The 19,666-nt window shown below is 46.7% G+C and overlaps 1 protein-coding gene across 13 annotated transcripts in view; it reads right to left on the bottom strand.

The window, feature by feature from the left end:
* Nucleotides 1-232: 232 nt before the first annotated feature.
* Nucleotides 233-19,666, bottom strand: part of Apbb2 (amyloid beta precursor protein binding family B member 2) — a 323,327-nt gene continuing 303,893 nt past the window's right edge. For 6 of the 13 annotated variants that reach the window (XM_041671177.1, XM_041671176.1, XM_041671180.1 and 3 more), the window contains 6 exons: nt 15,300-15,414; nt 14,158-14,245; nt 13,094-13,177; nt 11,370-11,485; nt 9,755-9,982; nt 234-4,971 (listed from right to left, as the gene is read on the bottom strand). In XM_041671177.1, the coding sequence (XP_041527111.1) occupies nt 4,804-4,971; nt 9,755-9,982; nt 11,370-11,485; nt 13,094-13,177; nt 14,158-14,245; nt 15,300-15,414 (799 nt within the window). In that variant the 3' untranslated portion in view covers nt 234-4,803. Of the gene's footprint in view, nt 4,972-9,754; nt 9,983-11,369; nt 11,486-13,093; nt 13,178-14,157; nt 14,246-15,299; nt 15,415-19,666 lie in introns of all 13 variants that reach the window. The other 7 variants (XM_041671183.1, XM_041671186.1, XM_041671184.1 and 4 more) reach the window with 4 other exon arrangements.

Here is a 19,666-nt window from a genome sequence, read left to right as displayed (position 1 = left end):
AGCCTGTGTGCTCTTCTCTGGCAATCTTCTTGGAAAGACAGAATCAATCAATTACTGGCAGAGTGAGAAGGAAAACAGGATAAAAGCAGCACGAGAAAACTCTAGTGAAAACTGCCCATCACAGTCTTTTAATTTGCATTTTACTTTCTTGAGTTTCTTAAAGTGTTGCAAAGTAAAAAAAATCATATAGTATTTAAATACCACAGTAACAGTTTATATTTTTTTTTTCATTTCATTTATTTACTTTGTGAAGCTGGGGATTGAGCCCAGAGTCTAAACAAGTTCAGATTTTTACCCAAAACTATTACCAGTGTAAAACCCCTGGAAGCAAGATGAAATGCCGTTCCTTGAGAGTTACTGTCTTTAGCAGCACAAGGGAGGGTGGAATGTGGTGGCACACATCTGTACACATCTGCAATCCCAGTACGCAGGAGGCTGGGGCAGGAGGATCAGCATGAATTCAAGGCCAGTCTGGCTTACTGCCAGATTGATCTCAAAGACAAAACAACACGACACAGCAAATGAACGACTTGGGCATACACTTTTAATTACTCGTCTTCTGTGTATCAGGGAGTTAAAACCAGATCCAACTGACTCTCTGGTTACCCCCTTTCATTTTGGATTCAATGCACTGCCCACTTCCATTCTTGATTCTTACAAGAACGAAAGGCAGACCTTGTGTGCGTGCTGAGATACCTTAACCCTATGAGACTGCTTACAAAAAATTCCCATTGATGACTGGATGGGCTTCTGTGTTCGGAACGCCAGCTCTTTACTGACCAAAGAGTAAGGGAAGAGCAAGCCCTTACAGTCACCAGCTCATTCTCACCAGGTAGGAAAGGCAAACACTAATGAAAGCAGAATCTTACATTACTAAAATGATTTTTAAAAAGTTTAATTTGAAGTAAGAATAATACAAAAATAAAATAACGACTGTAGAGACACTAGGTTTGCATCTGTTTCTTATATAAGTGGCCGTGCTGGCAGAGAAACGAGTCAAACCTCGTACGCAGCTACATTTATTCTCACAACATTTTACATTTAAATGTGCAAACGTGGTCAACAGAAAAAGGCATCAAAAAGAAAACAAGACGTCCTTTTAGGAGGAAGCGGCTGATACGGCTGCCTGGCAATACTCTCACAGTTGGTGCAAGCAAAGATCTTTGCCTTGAAGTGCAACCCCCCCTCCCCCCTCATGGTTCCAAGGCTTAAACTCAGAGCCCTGTACATCTTACGCAAGCGCTCTACCACTGAGCCACACCCCCAGTATGCTGAAACAAGTTCAATTGCTTTCTTACTGGCTGTGAGCATGTCGGATGTGAGGAGGTGAGGTTAAACCCGGCCAACTTGAGAGCTTTTGGCTTGATTAAATTGTGCTAATGTTAGGGAGACATTTCCCCACATGGTTTGTGAAATCTTGCGTTGCAATGCTCGTACAGGGAGTGTGCCCTAGAGTAAGGGAAGCTTTGGGGCTACACGTAAGTGGTCCTGTTCTGAGTGGTTTGTTCTGTGTCCTTCTTAAATGTCTAATGTGTATTAAAAAAAAATAGCAGTGCCAACAGTTATATCACCAAGAATTTGTTTTAATGGAAATGGGTCTAATGTCCCTTCATGCAGTGAGACAGACAGACAAACAAATGAAACAATGGTTCCAATTAGCCATGGGTGATCCTGAATCCAGGTGGAAACGAAGGGCAAGTGGATGGATGTGTAGCTCTTTGATGACGTCACGCAAGTTGTGAAGGATATAAAAACAAAGCACCGCACAGTGCCTTAGTCTATCTACGAAGACATGGTCTTAGCCATAGGCATGTTGGCTACCACGGTGATGCTGCCCCGGAGCACAGGGAAGGTGGGCAGAGCACTCCTACCTAGTTGCTTTTAAAAAATAAAAGGAACCTTTAAGCATTCTGCCCTTGTTTCTACATATTCCAATAAAAATGTGACTACAAATCATTACAAAACCACCTTGTAGGCGATGTAGTTCACTGAGATTAATTAGACCCAGGTAACTGACATTATACCCGGGAAAGAGAATACATTAACACAATAATGCGCCATATTTCAGTAAAAATAGAATAAATAAAATAAAAATATTTTAAGCTGTATTTAACAAGTTAATTAAAAAAATGCTAAGACACACAAGGCTTAGTGAACACGGCTGCCTGTTCCCGAATCCCGGATCTAAAGAATGCATAGATAACCGAAGTCACTAAGATCTCAGGTGAAACACTGGCATCCTTTCACAAACAAATGCAAACATACTTTCATACATACTTTTTGGCCATGGCAGAAAGTTGTCTGAAAACACTGTTTAACATAATTCATTTTACAAAAATCAACCTGCATTTAGTAGGCAAAGCTATTTTCAAAACAAAACAGCCGCAGTAAGAGTTTTTTTTTCCCTGTGTAAAGGCTATCGTTCCTCTTACTGAGTCCTAAAATTGCATATATAAATCAGTTTGCTACTTAAAGCTAGCTCAGTATTCTTGATCCCGAAAACAAACAAATGTAGGTCGTAAAGACGAACAGAGTTTGGATGGAGACGTCCTATAGAAACAGGGATTACTTTAGAGTTTTGAAGTGGAGTGCATTAAAACATTTCACCATGGGGCTCAAAATGAGTGACCGTAACTGGATTCTGGACAGTTTTTCTCTGGGCACAATAAGGTTTTCTTAACTCAGAAATCTCTCAGATGGCACTAGTTACTTCAGCTAGTATGCAAGTTGGCACCAAGTATTAATGCATCTTTTTCTCAAGGAACATCACTTTTATTGTAGTGTGTGGATGCCAGAGAACAGTCCAGGTTCTCTGCATCTGATGCCATGGGTTTTCTGAGGGACCCACAGGTGGAACATGCTCACTTCAACGCAGTCTGTGGCTGCTAAGTGCCATAGTCGGGAAGGTTTCTACACAAGTGATGTAATATCTAGAAAATCTCAGCTTAGGAAGGCTGCAGAGGACAGACATTTGTCCTCTACAACATGTTTGAGGGACAACAGTCCGGGACCGAGAAAGGACAATGGTCTTAACAATAAATGCCACTGTGTAGATTAACTGGACATTTTCCTTAACACACTTGGGGATTCTGAAATTGCCTGATAGTATTTTCATTATCTGTTCTGTGTATGGACCTAGAGTCATCTGTGAAGGGTCTTCCTGACTGTGTGGAAGAGGCATAAGGTGGCAAAAGCTGGGAGACATGGTCCTGGTTCTGGCTCTCAGGAACTTGGGTGAGATCCTTGGCCACTTAGCCTCTTGGTACAAAACCGTGTGTATTTGATTTCTTCAGTGAGTTTGGTACCTTTTCTACCTTGTAAGGCTCGACTGGGATAAAACTGTGGACATCTGCAGAGCAGCGCATAAACACAAAGCATTACTTTTATAATGATATTAATTTTGATATTAAAAGTAAACAAGAGTAACATAAGATTGATCTTTGCAACCTCCTTTTAAAATAATGTCAACAAGAGTCTAAATTTGTGTATCTTTATAGTTAGGTTTCTTAGCTACATAAAAAGAGACAAGAAAATGATATTTGGGGAACGCTATCAAACAATCTATTATTTCTGTGTATATTGTGCTCAGATAAGAAAAAATTAAATCTTTTGAAAGTAAAATGGAAAAATAGAAGTTTAAAACATATCTAGTCAAGTCTTACCAAATTTCTAACATTAAATACATAAGTTCAAGAAAAGTACAACTTAAATTTGTTGCCATGGACACTGTATGATGGCTAGACAGCTCTCTGGACAAAAAGCATAGCGAAAGCTTGGGGCAGATAGGGACTCCTAGGAGGACATTACCTCCAGGATGTGAACTAACAAGAATCACACAGTGAGAGCTAAAATCATAGTGTGTGACGGAGATAAAAATGACATTTCCTCAACTCTAAATTGCATATTAGCTTGTCAAACTAAGGATGGAAAGTGTCGGAATATTTCACTTTTGGGTGTGGGTGGAGAATGGCCATAGCATACTTCAATTCCCTAGCTGCATTGTACAATGTAAGGCAGAAGTTTGAAATATGTCCCATCCCAAATGTATTATGAATCTGCTAATCTCTCTCTCTCTCTTTTTAAATAACCAGCTTGAAAACCATCTGAAAAGAAAGGCTATTTTTTTTGCTTGATTTTTAATTCCTCAAATTTAGTTTTCTATCAATTTTAAAGTTTTCCTTTTCCCAGCACCCCAAAGACATGAAGGGGTGTCCATGCATCAGAGAGCTCGCTGAGGAAAGTGGCTGGTTAGTTGTCTGCACTGATGCCAACAGCCAGTTTTTGTCAACTGACAGGTTCACTTTTATGAAAAACTAAAACCCAAATGTTCTTTTTACAGGAATTCAACGGTATCTGTCCCTCGGGGTCTGAATGTTTTAAAAGCTGAAAGCAAGGCAAAGTGCCAAGGGACCCCAAGGTTGCTTGCGACAGATCCAACCAAGAGGACAGAAAATGAACCTGGGAATCATTCACTCCAAGAATGCAGCATTAGTTCTCTAGGAAGGGTGCGGCCACATTCTTCGGAGAGTGTGTGAAGTCCTGCTCACAATATTTACAGTAAAAGACCTTCCACTGCTCATGATGGAACTTACGGGAACAGAAAACGAAAACAACTCATGCTTCTTTTCATAGCACATGGTGGTGGCAAGACGTGGTCACATGCTTGTCTTAACACTGTTTGGTTAAGGATGAATTCTCTGGAGACAAAGCATCAGCAACTGAATGGAAGGCCAGCTGTCGGCTTCTTTAGTGTAGACGTTTGCTCTTCAGGTAAAAGTGACAGAATCCTGGAGCCCAGAGCTGCTAGGGCGTTTCTGGGACGGGGCGTTTCTGTTTCAATGTGTCAATGAGCGATAAGACCCCTCGTTTTACGTTAGTTGTGACTCTTCTGGTCACTGAGTCCGCTGGCGGGGGTGGAGGTCGGACTTTCTGTGAAGGTGGCCTGGCTACCAAGCACTTCTGATATCGCAACTGGAATAAAACAAGCAAGCAGCAATTTAGGTAATAGTATTTCTTCTTGGTTGTTGTGTTCAAAAGTTGATGGCCCAACTTCTAAATATAAATCTAGGAGTTCATCACCACTACCACCAACACCCCACCAGCACTATTGCCACCACTACTAGTACTATTACCATCATTACCACCACCAACCACCACAAGTACCACCAACACTGCCATTACCACCACCCCCACCCACCAGCACCAGCACCACCCTCCACCCCTGAGGTGGGATTCCCCTCTGTATGCTGTGAATACCACTGGTGAATAAAAGAAACTGCCCTGGCCTGTTGATAGGAAAGAGCTTAGGTAGGTGGGGAAAACCAAACTGAATGCTGGGAGAAAGGAGGCAGAGTCAGAGAGAAGTCATGGAGCCGCTGCCAGAGTCAGACATGCCGAAACCTTGCTGGTGAGCCACTGCTAGGTGGCGATACACAGATTAATGGAGATGGGTTAAATTAAGATGTAAGAGTTAGCCAATAAGAAGCTAGAGCTACTAGGCCAAGCAGTGATTTAAATAATATAGTTTCTGTGTGACTATTTCAGGGCTGAGCAGCCAGGAAGGAAACAGGCAGCCCTTCCCCAACACACCCCCACCCCATCTCTACCAGTAATACTATTACCACCATCACCATCTGGTCTACCACAGCTGCCACTCATCACCATTATGCCTGCCACCACTGCTCCCCATCCCCCCTCCATACTAGCATTTCTATTGTGTGGTGGGGAAGACTGACCCAGGTCCTTGTATATGCGAGGCAAGGGCTGTACCCCTGAGTGCATCTGCAGTCCAGATTAATTTCTTTCTTAATGTGGGATGTTTTAAATTCCCACAGCTGTTTGGCTTCTCCCACCCGTCCTTTCTGCCCACTGCACACAGTCAACAGCTAGGCAAATGAAAAGGATCAGTAGAGAGAGAGCGTTAACTAAGCTTTCCAACAGACATGTACATCCAGGAAAGTGTTGGTGACATGGCATGATAGGAAGGGCACAGTCTGCATCCAGGCTGTATTGCTTGTGAGCTCTAGGAACCCAGCCATTGCATCTCTCCAAGTCTCAGTGTCTTTGACTATAGAGCAGTTGAGAATTACAAAGCAAACTGTAGAAAGCCTTAGATAGGCCTAGCAACATGTATTTGTTCCTGTTCCTGTTTCCTGCTGTAATAGAAAATGTTGTAATGAGATTTCAGTTATCTCTTTTAACTAAAAGTATAAACCCTAAGAGATTAAAAAAACAGAAAACCAAACCAACACCTACCATGAGCATTGGGAACACAGGCATATCTATCCTCCAGAAATATAGCAACACAGGCCTGCTGAGATGGCTCGGCAGGTAAAGGCACTTGGTTTTCAAACCTAACAACCCGACTTTGACACCAGAAACCCAGAGTAGGAAAGAATGAACTCCCCAGTGTTGTGCCTCGATTTCCACACGTGGCACTCCCTTCCTCACACACACCATATACACTAATAAAAACTCCTTTGTTGTTTTTCGAGACAGGGTTTCTCTGTATAACAGCCCTGGCTTTCCTGGAACTCGCTCTGTAGAGCAGGCTGTCAGACTCATAGAGATCCAACTGCCTTGGCCTCCCAAGTGCTGGGAGGTGTGTGCTACCACCTGGCAATAAAAAACTTTTTAAAGAGAGAACTACATCAACATAGCCTGCTTGCTTTTGAACTAGTAGAAAGTTAAATAATTCTTCAGTGTTAGATGAAAAGGATTATGTTTGTCATTTCTTTCTGATCTCTAAAGTCAAGTTAAAGGTCTATTGACCCTTGGCATAGTTATAGCTGCTTCTCCCTCAAACACATGAAAACACTCACCAAAAAATGGGACGGGGTTTCGAATGCTCTCTCATGTCCCACAGGTCAGAAAACTCAGTACACACAAAAGGGTGGTTTACCACATGTCTGCTCTATGGAGAACATTTTGCTAGGTCTGCATCACCAATCACACGCTTCTTAAAGCATCACTTAATCAGCAGGTAAGTGTGGCAATATTAAACCCTGGACTTGAAATTTCAAATAGTAGCTTTGTATGCATATCGTGAATCAAAATTGCACATAACTGATGGAATTCATAAATAAAGAATCCGCTCTGACCTCTTTTAAATTCCATGAAAGAGTCTTCACTTAGGCCTATATAACACAGCTGCAGAATGGGCCTTAAAAGGGAATTCAAAAGAATGTGTCACTACCATATCTCTGTTCGTATCAATCCATGCATAAGTATTCCAGATGGAGAAGGGCATGGATTTGACTGAAGAAAGGTACCTCTCCCTGCATTGGGGAGAACTGGATTCAGAGCGTGGTGGGAGCTTAGATTGTACCCACGTGCCTTCTACCACACTGCCTGAGCTACTCCAGCTGGTTGCATTAATAAAATTTTTATTAAAAAAGTGTTTTCAAGTGGAAAAATGATTCTGGGGATCTGGAAAAACAAACCTGTAGCCACTGATAAAACTAATTAGCTAACTGTCATTAGCATTTAAAATGTATAATTAAGAGTGAAAGCCATTCATTTTAGACCCAAACCATCTGTTACGCTCCATTTCAATTTTGTAAAATATCTAGTTTTCTCTCTTGACTGAAAGAGCACTTGTTTATTTCCCATGGTCCCTTCCTCCCATCTACACCTGGTTCCCAGGTCCCACCTCAACTCCTACACTCCCTTGCTCCTCCCCCACAGCCCTGCTCCTGAATACTCAGGCTGCTGAGCATTAGCATCCTGTGTGCACAGCACTTAGAGAAAACAGCCCTCCCACTGAGGACCAGTGAGTGGGAAGCAGAGTGGATCCCAGGTCTCTCTTCCTTCCTTCCTTCCTTCCTTCCTTCCCTTCCCCCCACTCAATAGTCTCAAAGATTAAAAAAAAGGGTGTGTGTTTATCATGTGCTACAGGACACACATGGAAGTCAGAGGACAACTTGTGGGAATTGGTCTTTTCTCATGTGGGCTCCACGTCTCAAAAATTAGCTTACCAGGTTTGGTAGCAAGTGACTTTACCTGCTCACTGGCCTCCATAGGTATCGGTAGCCAATCTGCTCTTTTCCTATCCTGTTGTCTAAATAGTCATCAGTGCCCTTCACCATGGGAAGGCAATAATACCTGAGACAGAAATCTAGAAAAAGAAGCTAGAATGTACAGACCATACCAGATGTCGGGGTTTTTTTTTTTTTTTTTTTTTGTTTTTCTGTGTTTTTTTTTTTTTTTTTTTTTGATTCAGAACTCATTTTGGGGACGGCACGACAACTGGCTTGGGTGTGATTTATGATTTCTTGGATTGCGCAAGTCAAAACGAGGCCAAATGCAGCCTTGCAAGACATGGCCCGTGTGAGAAGAGAAAGATGTCAAGAAAATAGCAGAAGGAGCTGGTGATGAGAGTGAAGGGGGGGGGCGCTTCCACGGCCAGGCCACACTGTGGCTGGCAGAGGCAAAGAGGGGGGAGTCTGTGGTGATGGATCTGCCAGGTGCTGCAAGCTTCCACACAGAGGACTGATAATTGCAAAACCTTAAAGACAAACAAACACATAGAAGTGCTGTAGGCAATAGGTAGTTTTTAACACCTATTGGTAGTTTTCACAGAACGACTGTCTTATGTGTGGTCTGTCATTCACATTGACATACATGTCATTATAAGGCACATGATTCACGTGGCTCCTGTAGCACAAGAAAGTGTGCAGATCACCTCCGTCCTAAACAAACCAAGCTCACAGACCAGCCCTCGACAGACTTTCCTAGTTCCCACTTTCAGAGTCTTTCTCCCTTTGTCGAATTCCTTCTCAGTCTGGTGTAGTCTCCTCCACTTATAGCTCTTTCCACACTACTATGGGGCTTGGGATTTTATGTCTCTCCCGCTACACTGACCTCCCTGATTCACAGGGCTTTCTGGGGGCTGTGCAGAGCTCCCGGATCCACACTTGGGGCTCTCCGGGGTCGTAGCAGAGGGGACTCCTCACACAAGGGAGTACTCCATCTCACTGATCATGGCCTCGTTAGCTCTCTTCTGGCTGCCTCCTGCCGAGGCCCCTCCTTGTCTCCCTAGGCTCCAAGCTGGCGGCCCGGGTTGATCACGGCACCTCAATCTGTACTTTAAACTTGCCCTCACGAGGCAAGGTCTCCAGGAAGAGGGACTGTCTTCCTTTTGGATGGAATACTATTTTAAAACCTAAGTAGGAGCTGGTAGCGGTGGCGCATGCATATAGTTCCACTGCTGGGAAGGTTGAGAGTTTAGACAGTCTAGGCTACAGTGAGTTCCAGGCCAGCCTGAGCTACTGTGAGACTTTATCTCAAAACACCAAACCCAAATCCAGAAAAATCCCAGAAGCTAGAGATGACCAATTCCTACTTGGTAATCTTTCCTGGAGAGACCAACTTCACCAGCCTTTCATGACAGGGGTCCTGTGTCTTCCACCAGTTCCAGCGACTATCACTAGACCGTGCCCTGGACCTCAGGCTCCAGTGCCTACCTTCCCAGTTCCTTTGCTCTGACCAGAAGAGTTCCAGTGTGTGCAAGAAAGGTTCCCAGAGCACATCTGCTCAACGAAGAGATGCTTACGTCTCAAATCAGACATCCTGTGAAGTACTCAGGCCTTGTGAGCCAGCAGCACGGGGCCGACTCTAGTCTGTTACTGATCACTATAAAGTACGGGGCTTTGGGAGTTAGACGTTATCCATTAAATACAGGCTTTCCACTCTAATTTACAGCATCTAGAACAAGAAGGACAGGGAAGGTGGAGCAAAAGGCGGGCTCCCTCACCATGCAGGCAGCCTGGACGGCTTCTGACACGTTGGCGGCATTCGGCTCACACCAAAACACGTGGCACTCAAAGCGCTGGTTCCCAGTGTCCATGATGAAGGCAAATGTGTGGACATCCTTCCCGACACCCATGAAGGACAGAAACCGCACTCGACACTCCACCAAGATTTCCTCTTCGCTCTGTAAGAGACATGGTTCAGCACCCGTGTTCTCTGGGAAGTCAGACAGCTGCCAGCAAAAAAAAACGTCAGAACTTAAATACTTCAGAGAATTCCGCTTACAGAGCCTGGTAGGATTTGCATCTTATTAGAAAGTCAGAACCGAGAGGCCACCACTGCCGTGGGTATCTGATCTCACAGTGAATGACCCCGCTGCTGTGGAAAGGGATGTGTGTCCCATTCTCTATCCACTGCAGCCCACATCCGTTCTTCACTGTGCGAGGAACAATGTCACATAGACTTCTGTAGACCTCCCAACGCAGGGCCCTCGGTGGCTCAGGACCCCTTTGTCTATGTGAACCTTTGTCTATGTGTGTCCATGAGTAAAAGATTCACATGTCTCGCTCCACTGTTTTTTATTCAAGCACCAAATCACATCCAACACTGTGGAAGACAAAATGCTGCTAATCAACACATTTGTCAATTCACTCCCCCCTCCTCTTCTCCACACACAAGGCAGCACAAAGACGTGTGTGGGATTCATTTCATAGCTGACATCCATGGCAGCAACCACAGGCAATTTGTGAGTTAGTAAACACAGCCAGAAGGCCAGCTCTCAAACTGTAACACTCTGGCTTGTTAAATATTCATTCATTTCACAGGCGTCCTACCCTGGGCAGGGAGGTCAGGGGGTTTGCAGAAGAAATGCTGGAGTTGGAATCTGGGAGAGAGGGTGTGGACAAAGGGGTGTGGTACACGGAGGGACCTGCACCAGTCAGAACACCGCAGTGGGGGAGGGCACCACAACACGCTTTAGGAGTGAAATCCAGAACGAGGGGAGAGGAAGGCAGGCTGAAGAGGACTGTTCACTGACAACAGTGAACAGTTTTGACAGTGACCTGCTGGTGGCGGAAGCTGGGACATGCTTATGACCTGAGGTCTTCCCAGTACAGGGGCTTCTCACACCTTGGTAAAGGAGGCTGAACTCAGACCATCTGGCTTGAAGGCCCGGTTCTGTGCTTCCAATTTGATCTTAGCCAAGTAACTCTGTTCAATCATCCTGATGGGATAATCTGGGTTGAGGCGAACGCCGGCCTGTCAGGATGACCAATGATCTGTTCTCCAGATCATATATATCATTGGGCTTCCCGAATACAAGCAACGTTTGCACCCAACTCCAGACAGCATGGCCTAGTCCACACCAGAGCCCTCATAACAAAACTGAAAGGCACAGTAAGCTACGGCTAGTGCCACCTGTCACCTTGAACCATTTCAATCTCTCAAGCACGCGAGGAAGGCAGAACGGGGGCATCAGAATAGGAGTTTCCAGGTCCTGAGGGAGGCACAATGAGGCCCAGACAAAGTCCCAAATCTTCTATAAACGTAGAAGGCCATTTTAATCACAAGTCAATATCACCCCCAAGAGGCCAAGCCCAGTGTCCTCTCAAGCTCCTCACCTTCTCACTGATGACGGTGACTGTGGCATCGGCCACGTTCATGTTCACCGAAGGCCAATCCTCCTTGCTGGATGAGGTCATCAGACTTTCTATGGCACTGTTCAGGGTGTCCATGCCTACACAGAGAAAGGATAATTAAAACTTCACTCTCTGATGCAGGCCCAGTCACTCAGGAACAGCCAGACCCAGGTTGGCCTTTGTAGTTCCTGGGGTCAGGCCACCTTATGGCTTTATCCTCAAGTTTGCTCAGAAGACAAAAAGCCAGTTTTTCCAATAGAGAGTCCTGGGTACCTCCAGGGATGTGTGTGTATGTTTGTGCCTGCATGTCTGCATGCATACATGTGTGGTGTGTGTGTGTGTGTCCTGTCTATGAGACTATGATGCTCCAACCTCAAGCCTGCCTTTGAGAGCCTGAGGAAGGAGACCCAACAGAAGCCAGCACCTACCAAAGTATCAGACCCTTCCCCATCACACTGACATTTTGTCAGGGAAGAGTTGATGGCCCCTTTACAGATGCTGCCCAGTGGGGTTCCTTTGCTAGCTGTAGAATAAGTAAGCTCAGAACAAGCTAAATCTGTTTATTGTGTGTGAGAGCACATGACACTGTGTGCGTGTGTCTGCAGACAACTTTCCAGCTGTCCTGCGCCCCCTGAGCTATCTGGCCTGCTCAGGAGTAACAACTTCATTGTGACATAACTTGCACGGAATTCACTCTTGTTAATGCATACCACCCAACGGTTTTCGGTCTACTCATAGGGGAGTCATCAAATCAATCTTAGTATATTTTCAGCACCTCTGTAATCCTTAGTGGGCACTCTCTATGTTCCCTACAACCAGCCTCGAATCAGTTCCTACTTTCTGTCTGGTTCTGGGGCCCTGCCTCTTGTCAGCACTCCTGTTAAGAACCCTACACAGAGGACTCTTTTGGGGCGGGAGAGGTGACTTCTTTGATCCATCTCAATGTTTCAAGGGTCACACGTGCTGTGACATGTTTCTTTACTTTTTTTCTTGCCAGATAAAATTCCATTATCAGAAAGGTGATGGCCATTAGGAGTGTCTTTCCTTTTGAACAAATGCTACTAGGAATGTTTTTATAGCTTTGGCGGGGAACAAAGCTACCAGTTTCCTTGGGTATGTGTTTGAGGGCAGAACTGCCCAGTCAAACAACAGTTAAGGTCTTTGACCCTCTGAGGAAGTGCCTAACGGCGCTCCAGAGAGCATTTTACTTTCCCCCCAAACCTCCGACTTCTCCAGGGCCTTTTCCAGTCACGGAGAAGCTACAGCTTCTCTGTGAGCTAAGGCAGGTGGAACACCTCAGTTCCTGGCACCAGGGTAGGACATACCACTATGGGTCACTGTGTAAAGATATGGGGGCTCCATCAGTCTTTCCCACCTATCTCCAGTGGGCAAGAACGGAGGCAGGAGCCTGACCCCAAAGCTGAGAGCTAGAGCACTCTACAGTCGTGGGCTGCTCATCCCTGGAATGCTGGGACAACAGGAAACACACACCTGTTCCCTTGGAGTCTCTGCATGCTGGACCGCACATCAAGTCAAGGTTAGCTTGCCCCCACCACCTATGTGACCAGGATGATCATGTGTCCAGGCTGGTGTCACTACAGAGGCACGAGTCAGGATTAAGGTGAGGAATGATACAGTGGCCCTCACCCTCCTGGGAGAACCAACGGCTCTTGTAAGCTTTGGAAGCCTTGCCCAGTTTTACCTACCAACAGGTCTGTCCACGGGTAACATGCCCAGGTACTGCACGTGGAACTTCTGCACCAGTTCTGTCTTTGGTGTTGGAAAATCTACTACAGGGAACAAAAGCAGTGTGTTTCTCAGTGGTTCCAGGGTACGGGGAAAGCCAGCTGTCCATCTGGAATCTGCACGCCCAGATGGCGACCCATACCAGAGCACCCTGTTCCCGGACGTTCGTTCTATAACGACAGCATTTCCCGACTCCAGATGTAGGTAGGGGCTTTGCCAGTCTAAACCCTACTGATCTCTCTTTCAAGGTGAAATGCTTAGGAAGACAAAACCCAGTATGCTAAGTCGTTCATGTGCTAAGAAACAGCTTTTCATGCCCTACTTGTTAGGCGTGGCTGGTGCCTGAAGAAAGTTTATATACATTATATATACAAAGGGTATAGATAATCAAAGGCACGGAAAAAACAATGCAGTCCCCCCAACTAACAATCTATAGATGTTTAAACTAGACAGCCCTTACCCCCATGGTAATACATGGGATTAAACAAAACAAAACGAAATCTCTGCTACCATATTCTCTAATTTGTTCAACAGAAACAAAAAACAACTTCCCTGTTTAATACTTTTGAACTCTGTCCCCTTGGGGCCTGGAACACACGCTCATCGCCCCCCTCCCCCACCCAGGCAGGGTCTCACCATGCAGCACCCAGGCTGGCTCACAGTTCTACTGACTCTATGTCCCAAATTCTAGAGATTGGAGTCTAGGATGGAGGCCACCATGCCCGATTTTAAGGTCTATTTTTATTTTATATGTATGAAAGGTTTAGTTAGCTTGCATATATGTGCAGCACATGCGTGCAGTCCTTGTAGAAGCCAGAAGAGAGCAACAGATGCCCTAGAACTGGAATCACACATGGTTGTGAGCAGCCGTGTGGGTTCTGGGAATCGAACTCGGGGATTCTGGAAGAGTAGCCGGTGCCATCATCCAGCCCTCGAGTGTGCTTTTGAAGGAGACCAGAGAACCCTGCCACCCTCCGGTCTTGCAGGACTGGCAGGAGCCTTGGAGGGGCCGCTGTAGACATACCTTGCAACGGGACGTCGAGACTCACATTGTTCCTTTCCTGTAAAGAGCTGCAGGCCAGGGCTTTGGCATTCTTCCGTTCAGCCATAATCTAGACAGTAAATGAAAGCGCATTGTGGGTTCCCGGCTATGGACCCCATGTCACCAGCCAGCCCTGCCGGCAAAGCATCTGAGTGGATTCTACCGGGATTTAAACTGACGCTCATCTTCTGCCTCCTTTCCCTCCTCTCCCTGCGCTACAAATTATATGAGATTTCACCTTTCCCTGCTGGGGATGACAGGTGAACATTTCCTCAGAATAACAGCTCTCTGAATGCTTGGAAGCTTCTTCTTCCATCTACTCATTCCCACACCTGTGGAGGACAACCCAACAGGCACCCTCTGGGGGCACCTGGACCCTCTGACCCCTGAGCTCAGAGAGCACAGAAACACGCTTCCCTGGTACTGTCCCAGGGAGACTCTCAGATACTCTTTCCAGGCCTCTGGAGACTTCAGATCCTACCACTGCCCTTACTAGCTGTGACCTTGGATAGGTAAGCTGCCCTTTTGTGCATATAAACGAGAGTGTGTATGTCACAGCGCATGTGTGGAATAAATGAATATTAAACGAGTCCAGAGGGCTCAGGAATGTTGGCTGCTCCCGTTGTCCTTCTCCGGCTCTTCCAGGCGGTCTCTCTTCTGTTAGGGACACTAAGGGTCACTGTGTGCACGCATCTTTTTGTTCTTGTTCTCCACCAGGGAGTTACAGTGGTGTGGGTTTAGGGATTGAAAGACGCCTGGTCACAATGGCCCTGGAAGTAACTCGCGCTTTGAATCCCAGCCCAAGATGTTCATTGCAAAGTAATGACCGTCATTTCTCTAGGTGTATGTAATGTGGCGGTGACAAGACATTCACAGGAACATAAACACAAGTCACATGCAAAAACTCCACCATCTTGTGAGGGACTCAGACATCCCTGTGAGTGGGTAACCCTGAGGTCATGGATATGCCTTGAACTTGGAATCTACTACACATTAACAATGGGCCGAGCACCACCCTGCCCACTTCTTCCTGGGTTTGATGTCACAGGCAGCTCTCCGGCCCTCCTGCTCAGTCAGTGAGGGGAAACAGGGAGGTAGACCCTGTGCCCTGGACCCATTCTTACCTTAGAACAGATTTCGTGGAGACTTGTGGCGATGGCTTTTGCTGGTGTGTCACATCGAAACACATGACACTTCAGAATCCTCGTGTCTTTGTCTCTTGCTACATAAGCAAAATCCCTGTGCAGAGGCAATTTGCCAGGATATTAGGAAGAGGAGCCTTTTCTCAACATGTGCTCTAGTTACGACTATTAACGGAGCTCATAGCCAGCATGCCAGCCGTGAACTGCGGATGCAGATTAAACACCAAAACCAAAACACCAACAGCTACAGACAGCAGAAGCAGAGGTCAGTGGCTGTTAGGGACCTGTTGCTATGTGACGTGGTAGTGTCCTCTAAACCTAGCTCTTGAACTCTGGGATAGGGGCCAACCCAGAGTGTACACTGAATTCTGAAGAAAGCGTCTGTCTGGAGTAGTGACAAATAAGACAATGAGACAATGAACGCGGGATTGGGAAGAATATGAATTACAGAATGATATAATGAGAACCAGCACAAGCCAGCAGAAGCGAAACAATGGGCTGTGATGTGTGGGCGGGCACAGAGGACGGGCCAGCCCCACAGCTGCCTGAGGAAGCTGATGGGCAATCAGAGAACCCCGGAACACACATGTCCTGTGACCTGGACGTTACCAAAGGCATACGACTTTGCCAGACATCCACACTGCGTCCCTGGGGGCAATGCTGGTCTCCTGTGTTATATATCGGGTTAGCTCAAGCAAGCTGACTGCTCTATCTGTGCTACTGATACCCATTATGACATTACTTGGCTTCAGAACAACCATACCGGGTAACACAACTAAGTTTCTTGCTGTTATTAACGGAGACAGTGGCTCTCCAAAGAGGAAGTGAAAGGTCTCGCTGTGTAGCCGAGGCTAGCCTGGAACCCCAATCTTCTTACCTAACTTCTAAGTGCTGCAACCATGGCATGAGCCACCCCACACAGCAACTGAATTTATTTTTTACATTACTTGTCTTCCTATCTGTCTTTTTTTAAGTTTTAAAGATACATTCTATATTTTAATTATGTGTGTGGGTATGTACACCGGTATGCAGATGCCCCCCCCCCCACCAGAGGCATGCAATCTCCCTGCAGCTGGGGATGCAGCCAGAGCCGTGAGTGGGTGCTGGGAACCCAGCTCAGGTCCTCGGAAAGAGCAGGGCACGCTCTTCGCTGCTGAGCCACCTCCCAGTCCCTACTTGTGGGTTTCTGAGATACGGTCTCACAATGTGGCCCGGGGCCAGCCACAAAATTACAGCAATTCTCTTGCTTCCACCTCCCCACGTGCCAGAATTATGGGTGTGAGCTACCATGCAGCTTCGATTACTTCTCTTAATACGGAAGAAGTTGGCAAGATTTCCATCGATGACCACACGAAGCTCTAGCCATACGTGTGGTACTAGGGTGAGGGAAAGTTGGTGAGCTCGAAGGAGGATTGGCAACAGAAACCTGCCTCCTGGCCTTCGTGCCCTGGAGTTGGTCCTGAATACAGCGCATCCTTGCCTGCTATCTCACAGGTTCTGCCCTCAGCCTGCCCTCACCTGCCCTCAGTATTGCTCCTAACTGCCTCCTGCTCCTTCCCTGCCTATCTCCGTTGGCATCTTCCATGCTGGAATCAAATGTTCCCTAGCCTGCCAGCCACAGCCCTGCACCCGATCCCAATGTCTTGGTCTATCTCACCACCTGGAAATCTCCTGGATCCCTCGCTCCCCGTCCAGCCTGACCAGGGCTCAGCATCCCAGCAAGTTCTCACCCTTGCCTTTCCTTACTTTGTCTCCACTCTATTGCCACTGCTGGGCTAGGGTTCCCTATGTACACCAGACTCACCAGTGGGCATCCTGCAAGTCCACAAAGCTCCATGAAGATGGATTATATCTTAGGCCCAATGCCTAGTCTGGGCCAGGACACAGCAGAAATGAGTAACATTTGGGGACTGAAGCACAGGCTTGCTCCACGTGTCCCTGGTGCCGACAGGGAGTGGTGGCCTTTACCCGAGGTGTGAATGGGTACCACGGCACTGGGTGAAGGGATAGGTCTGGGGGTGGGGCACACTTTGAGAGGTGAGGATAATCTTTCTCCTTATTGTGTTCTCAAAGCCTTCCCATGCCAGGCTCAAGTGCCATGAAGGAAACAACAACAAGGAAAGATCAACAGTTCATTCTGGAGATGGCTAAGGGGAAGCCTTGTTCGTGGTTTCCTCCCCAAGCTCCCTTCATTTCCCAGATGGTTCAGACAGTAAGGCACACAGTGTCTGACAACCCTTCCCCTTCCAACTCCCAGGTCTGGCTGCCGTATTTCTGAGGCCAAATCTCTCCAGATTCCCTTGCATCACTTGCAGGAAGTGCAAACATCCTTGTCTGGATTTTGAGAGTTGTAAAATGTCTGCAGCATCTTCAAGCCTCATTCCTTCTAGCAAGGTCTCCCCCTCTCTCTGCTTAAGTACGTGATCTTCATGATTGCATGTTGTGGTATCTTCCCTCATCTGGTGATCATGCGCCCTCCCTGCGCCGTCCAGAGCGCACTCACCTACCCAGCACAGCCTACCCGAGGTCTGCCTGGCTCTCTGACCCACAAGGCCTTGCTTGTCTAAATGCTGTCAGTATGCAAATTCTGCTCACTATACTTTCTCTTGTAGAAATGTACAGTTCCCCTTCTGTGTTTGTCCTCTCTAAGGGTCAGGAAAGAACAGAAAGAAGGGCGCTGGATGCAGGCAAACCAGCTTCTAGTTTGTTCCTGGTTTTACTTAGCTAACATCTCTAACCCCAGAAACCTCAAACCAAAACTTGCTGGACAGGGCACCACAAGTGGAAAAGGCCACACCATGAAACTGAGGGTTTTTTTTTCTTTTTTATGAAATTATCAAAAACGGTATTAAAACTGCCTTTGGCTTGTGTGAACAAGAAATAACTGTCAGATTGCATTTTGGATCCCATCTCATCATGGAAATGCAAACATTCCGAATCCAGAAATCCTTCTGGTCCTAAGCATCTTGAGAAGAATACAGGGCTGGTGTGACCCCACGCCTGGTTACGAAGCCCATCTTTATGTGGGTAGAGACATTTACTTCCACATTGCTTAGCTTCTGATGAAAACTTCCAAGACCCAGGCTCCTCTCTAGCCTGACTGGCAGCCAGCAGGAAGCCTATATTCCCAAGGTTCCCAAGGTCACTAGCAGAGAGGAGAGGACACACCTGGGCCACTAATCACGGGATCAGTCCTACCAAGCACTGGCTACATGCTGTCTGTTCTTTCATGTGTAACCTCACAGGCATAATTTTTAAAAAATCACTACTCTTAATCTTCATCTTCTTTCGGCTCAGGGGAAGGTGATGAACGCCGCAGGGCAATCGTCCGGAAACTACCTCTTCCCGAAGGAGAAAGCGTGCAGCCTTGGGCCTTGGGGGAGGGCTTTTCACAAAGTTTGAGCAGCCGATCTGTATTTCTTCTTAGGTAGATAACAGATAGGCAGAAATCTCAGCGCTTCTTTCCGTAGAGTCAAGAGGGCTGGATGTCTCTAACTTTATTCCATTAAGTATTCCAAATCACCCTAAAACAGCTGTCACTCCCCGACATGGAGGTCTGCACCGACAAAGCTTGTCCCTCGGACCTAAGCATGGACAAGCATCTCATGAATCAGCAGGAAATCTTCACTGGTTGTGCTGGAAGCTGCTTCCAGCATCCGCCTTCTGGAAATGGTTGCTGCAGCAGACACAGTAACAGCTTCCCTTGTTTCTCAAGACATTCTTGTCCTAATTCATGGACTCTGACAAGCATCCTTGCAGATGTACCAACTTAAGGATCTGGAGACAGGGCTGTTTCTCTAGATTGTCTGACTGGCTCTGAGAAATCCTGAGGGAAATGAGGCAACGCCTGCCTTAGAAATGACAGGAGAGGATTGGGGACACAAGCAAAGGGCACAGGGAAGGGCAGGCACGTGTGCTCTTCTGAAATTTCTACAAGAAACACAGCCCTGCTAGCTTTGAAAGACCTCTGACCTCTAGCGCTTTAAGAGTGAGATCTGAGGCTTTAAGCCACTTAAGCTCGTGGTAATCTGCTATAGCAGCGACAGGAAACTCCACGGCTGCCCCACGATTTCCCCCAAACTGTAGTATGGCATTCGGAATTTATAGTTTTTGATAGCCAATTCGCTTCCTCAGGTTCCTTCTGTGGCCCTGCCATGGAGCATCAATGATGCAAACACCGGCAGACAAGGTGCCAGTCAGGAAGCCCACGGGGCCAATTTCACAGACTAGTCAGAGAGAGTCCTATGGTCTGTCCCTGGTAGCCTCTCCAGGGCGAGGAAGGAGAAGGTGGGCCGGATGAGACGCAGATGAGGACAAGGACAGAAAGTAGGTGAGTTACAGGGGCCTTG

Source organism: Microtus oregoni, unplaced genomic scaffold, assembly GCF_018167655.1.
Source record: "Microtus oregoni isolate MIOR12 unplaced genomic scaffold, Mior012 000021F_ref0000039, whole genome shotgun sequence".
Lineage (NCBI taxonomy): Eukaryota > Metazoa > Chordata > Mammalia > Rodentia > Cricetidae > Microtus > Microtus oregoni.
The sequence above is the reverse complement of the archived record's forward strand: the minus strand, read 5'-3'. Positions and strand labels throughout refer to the sequence as shown.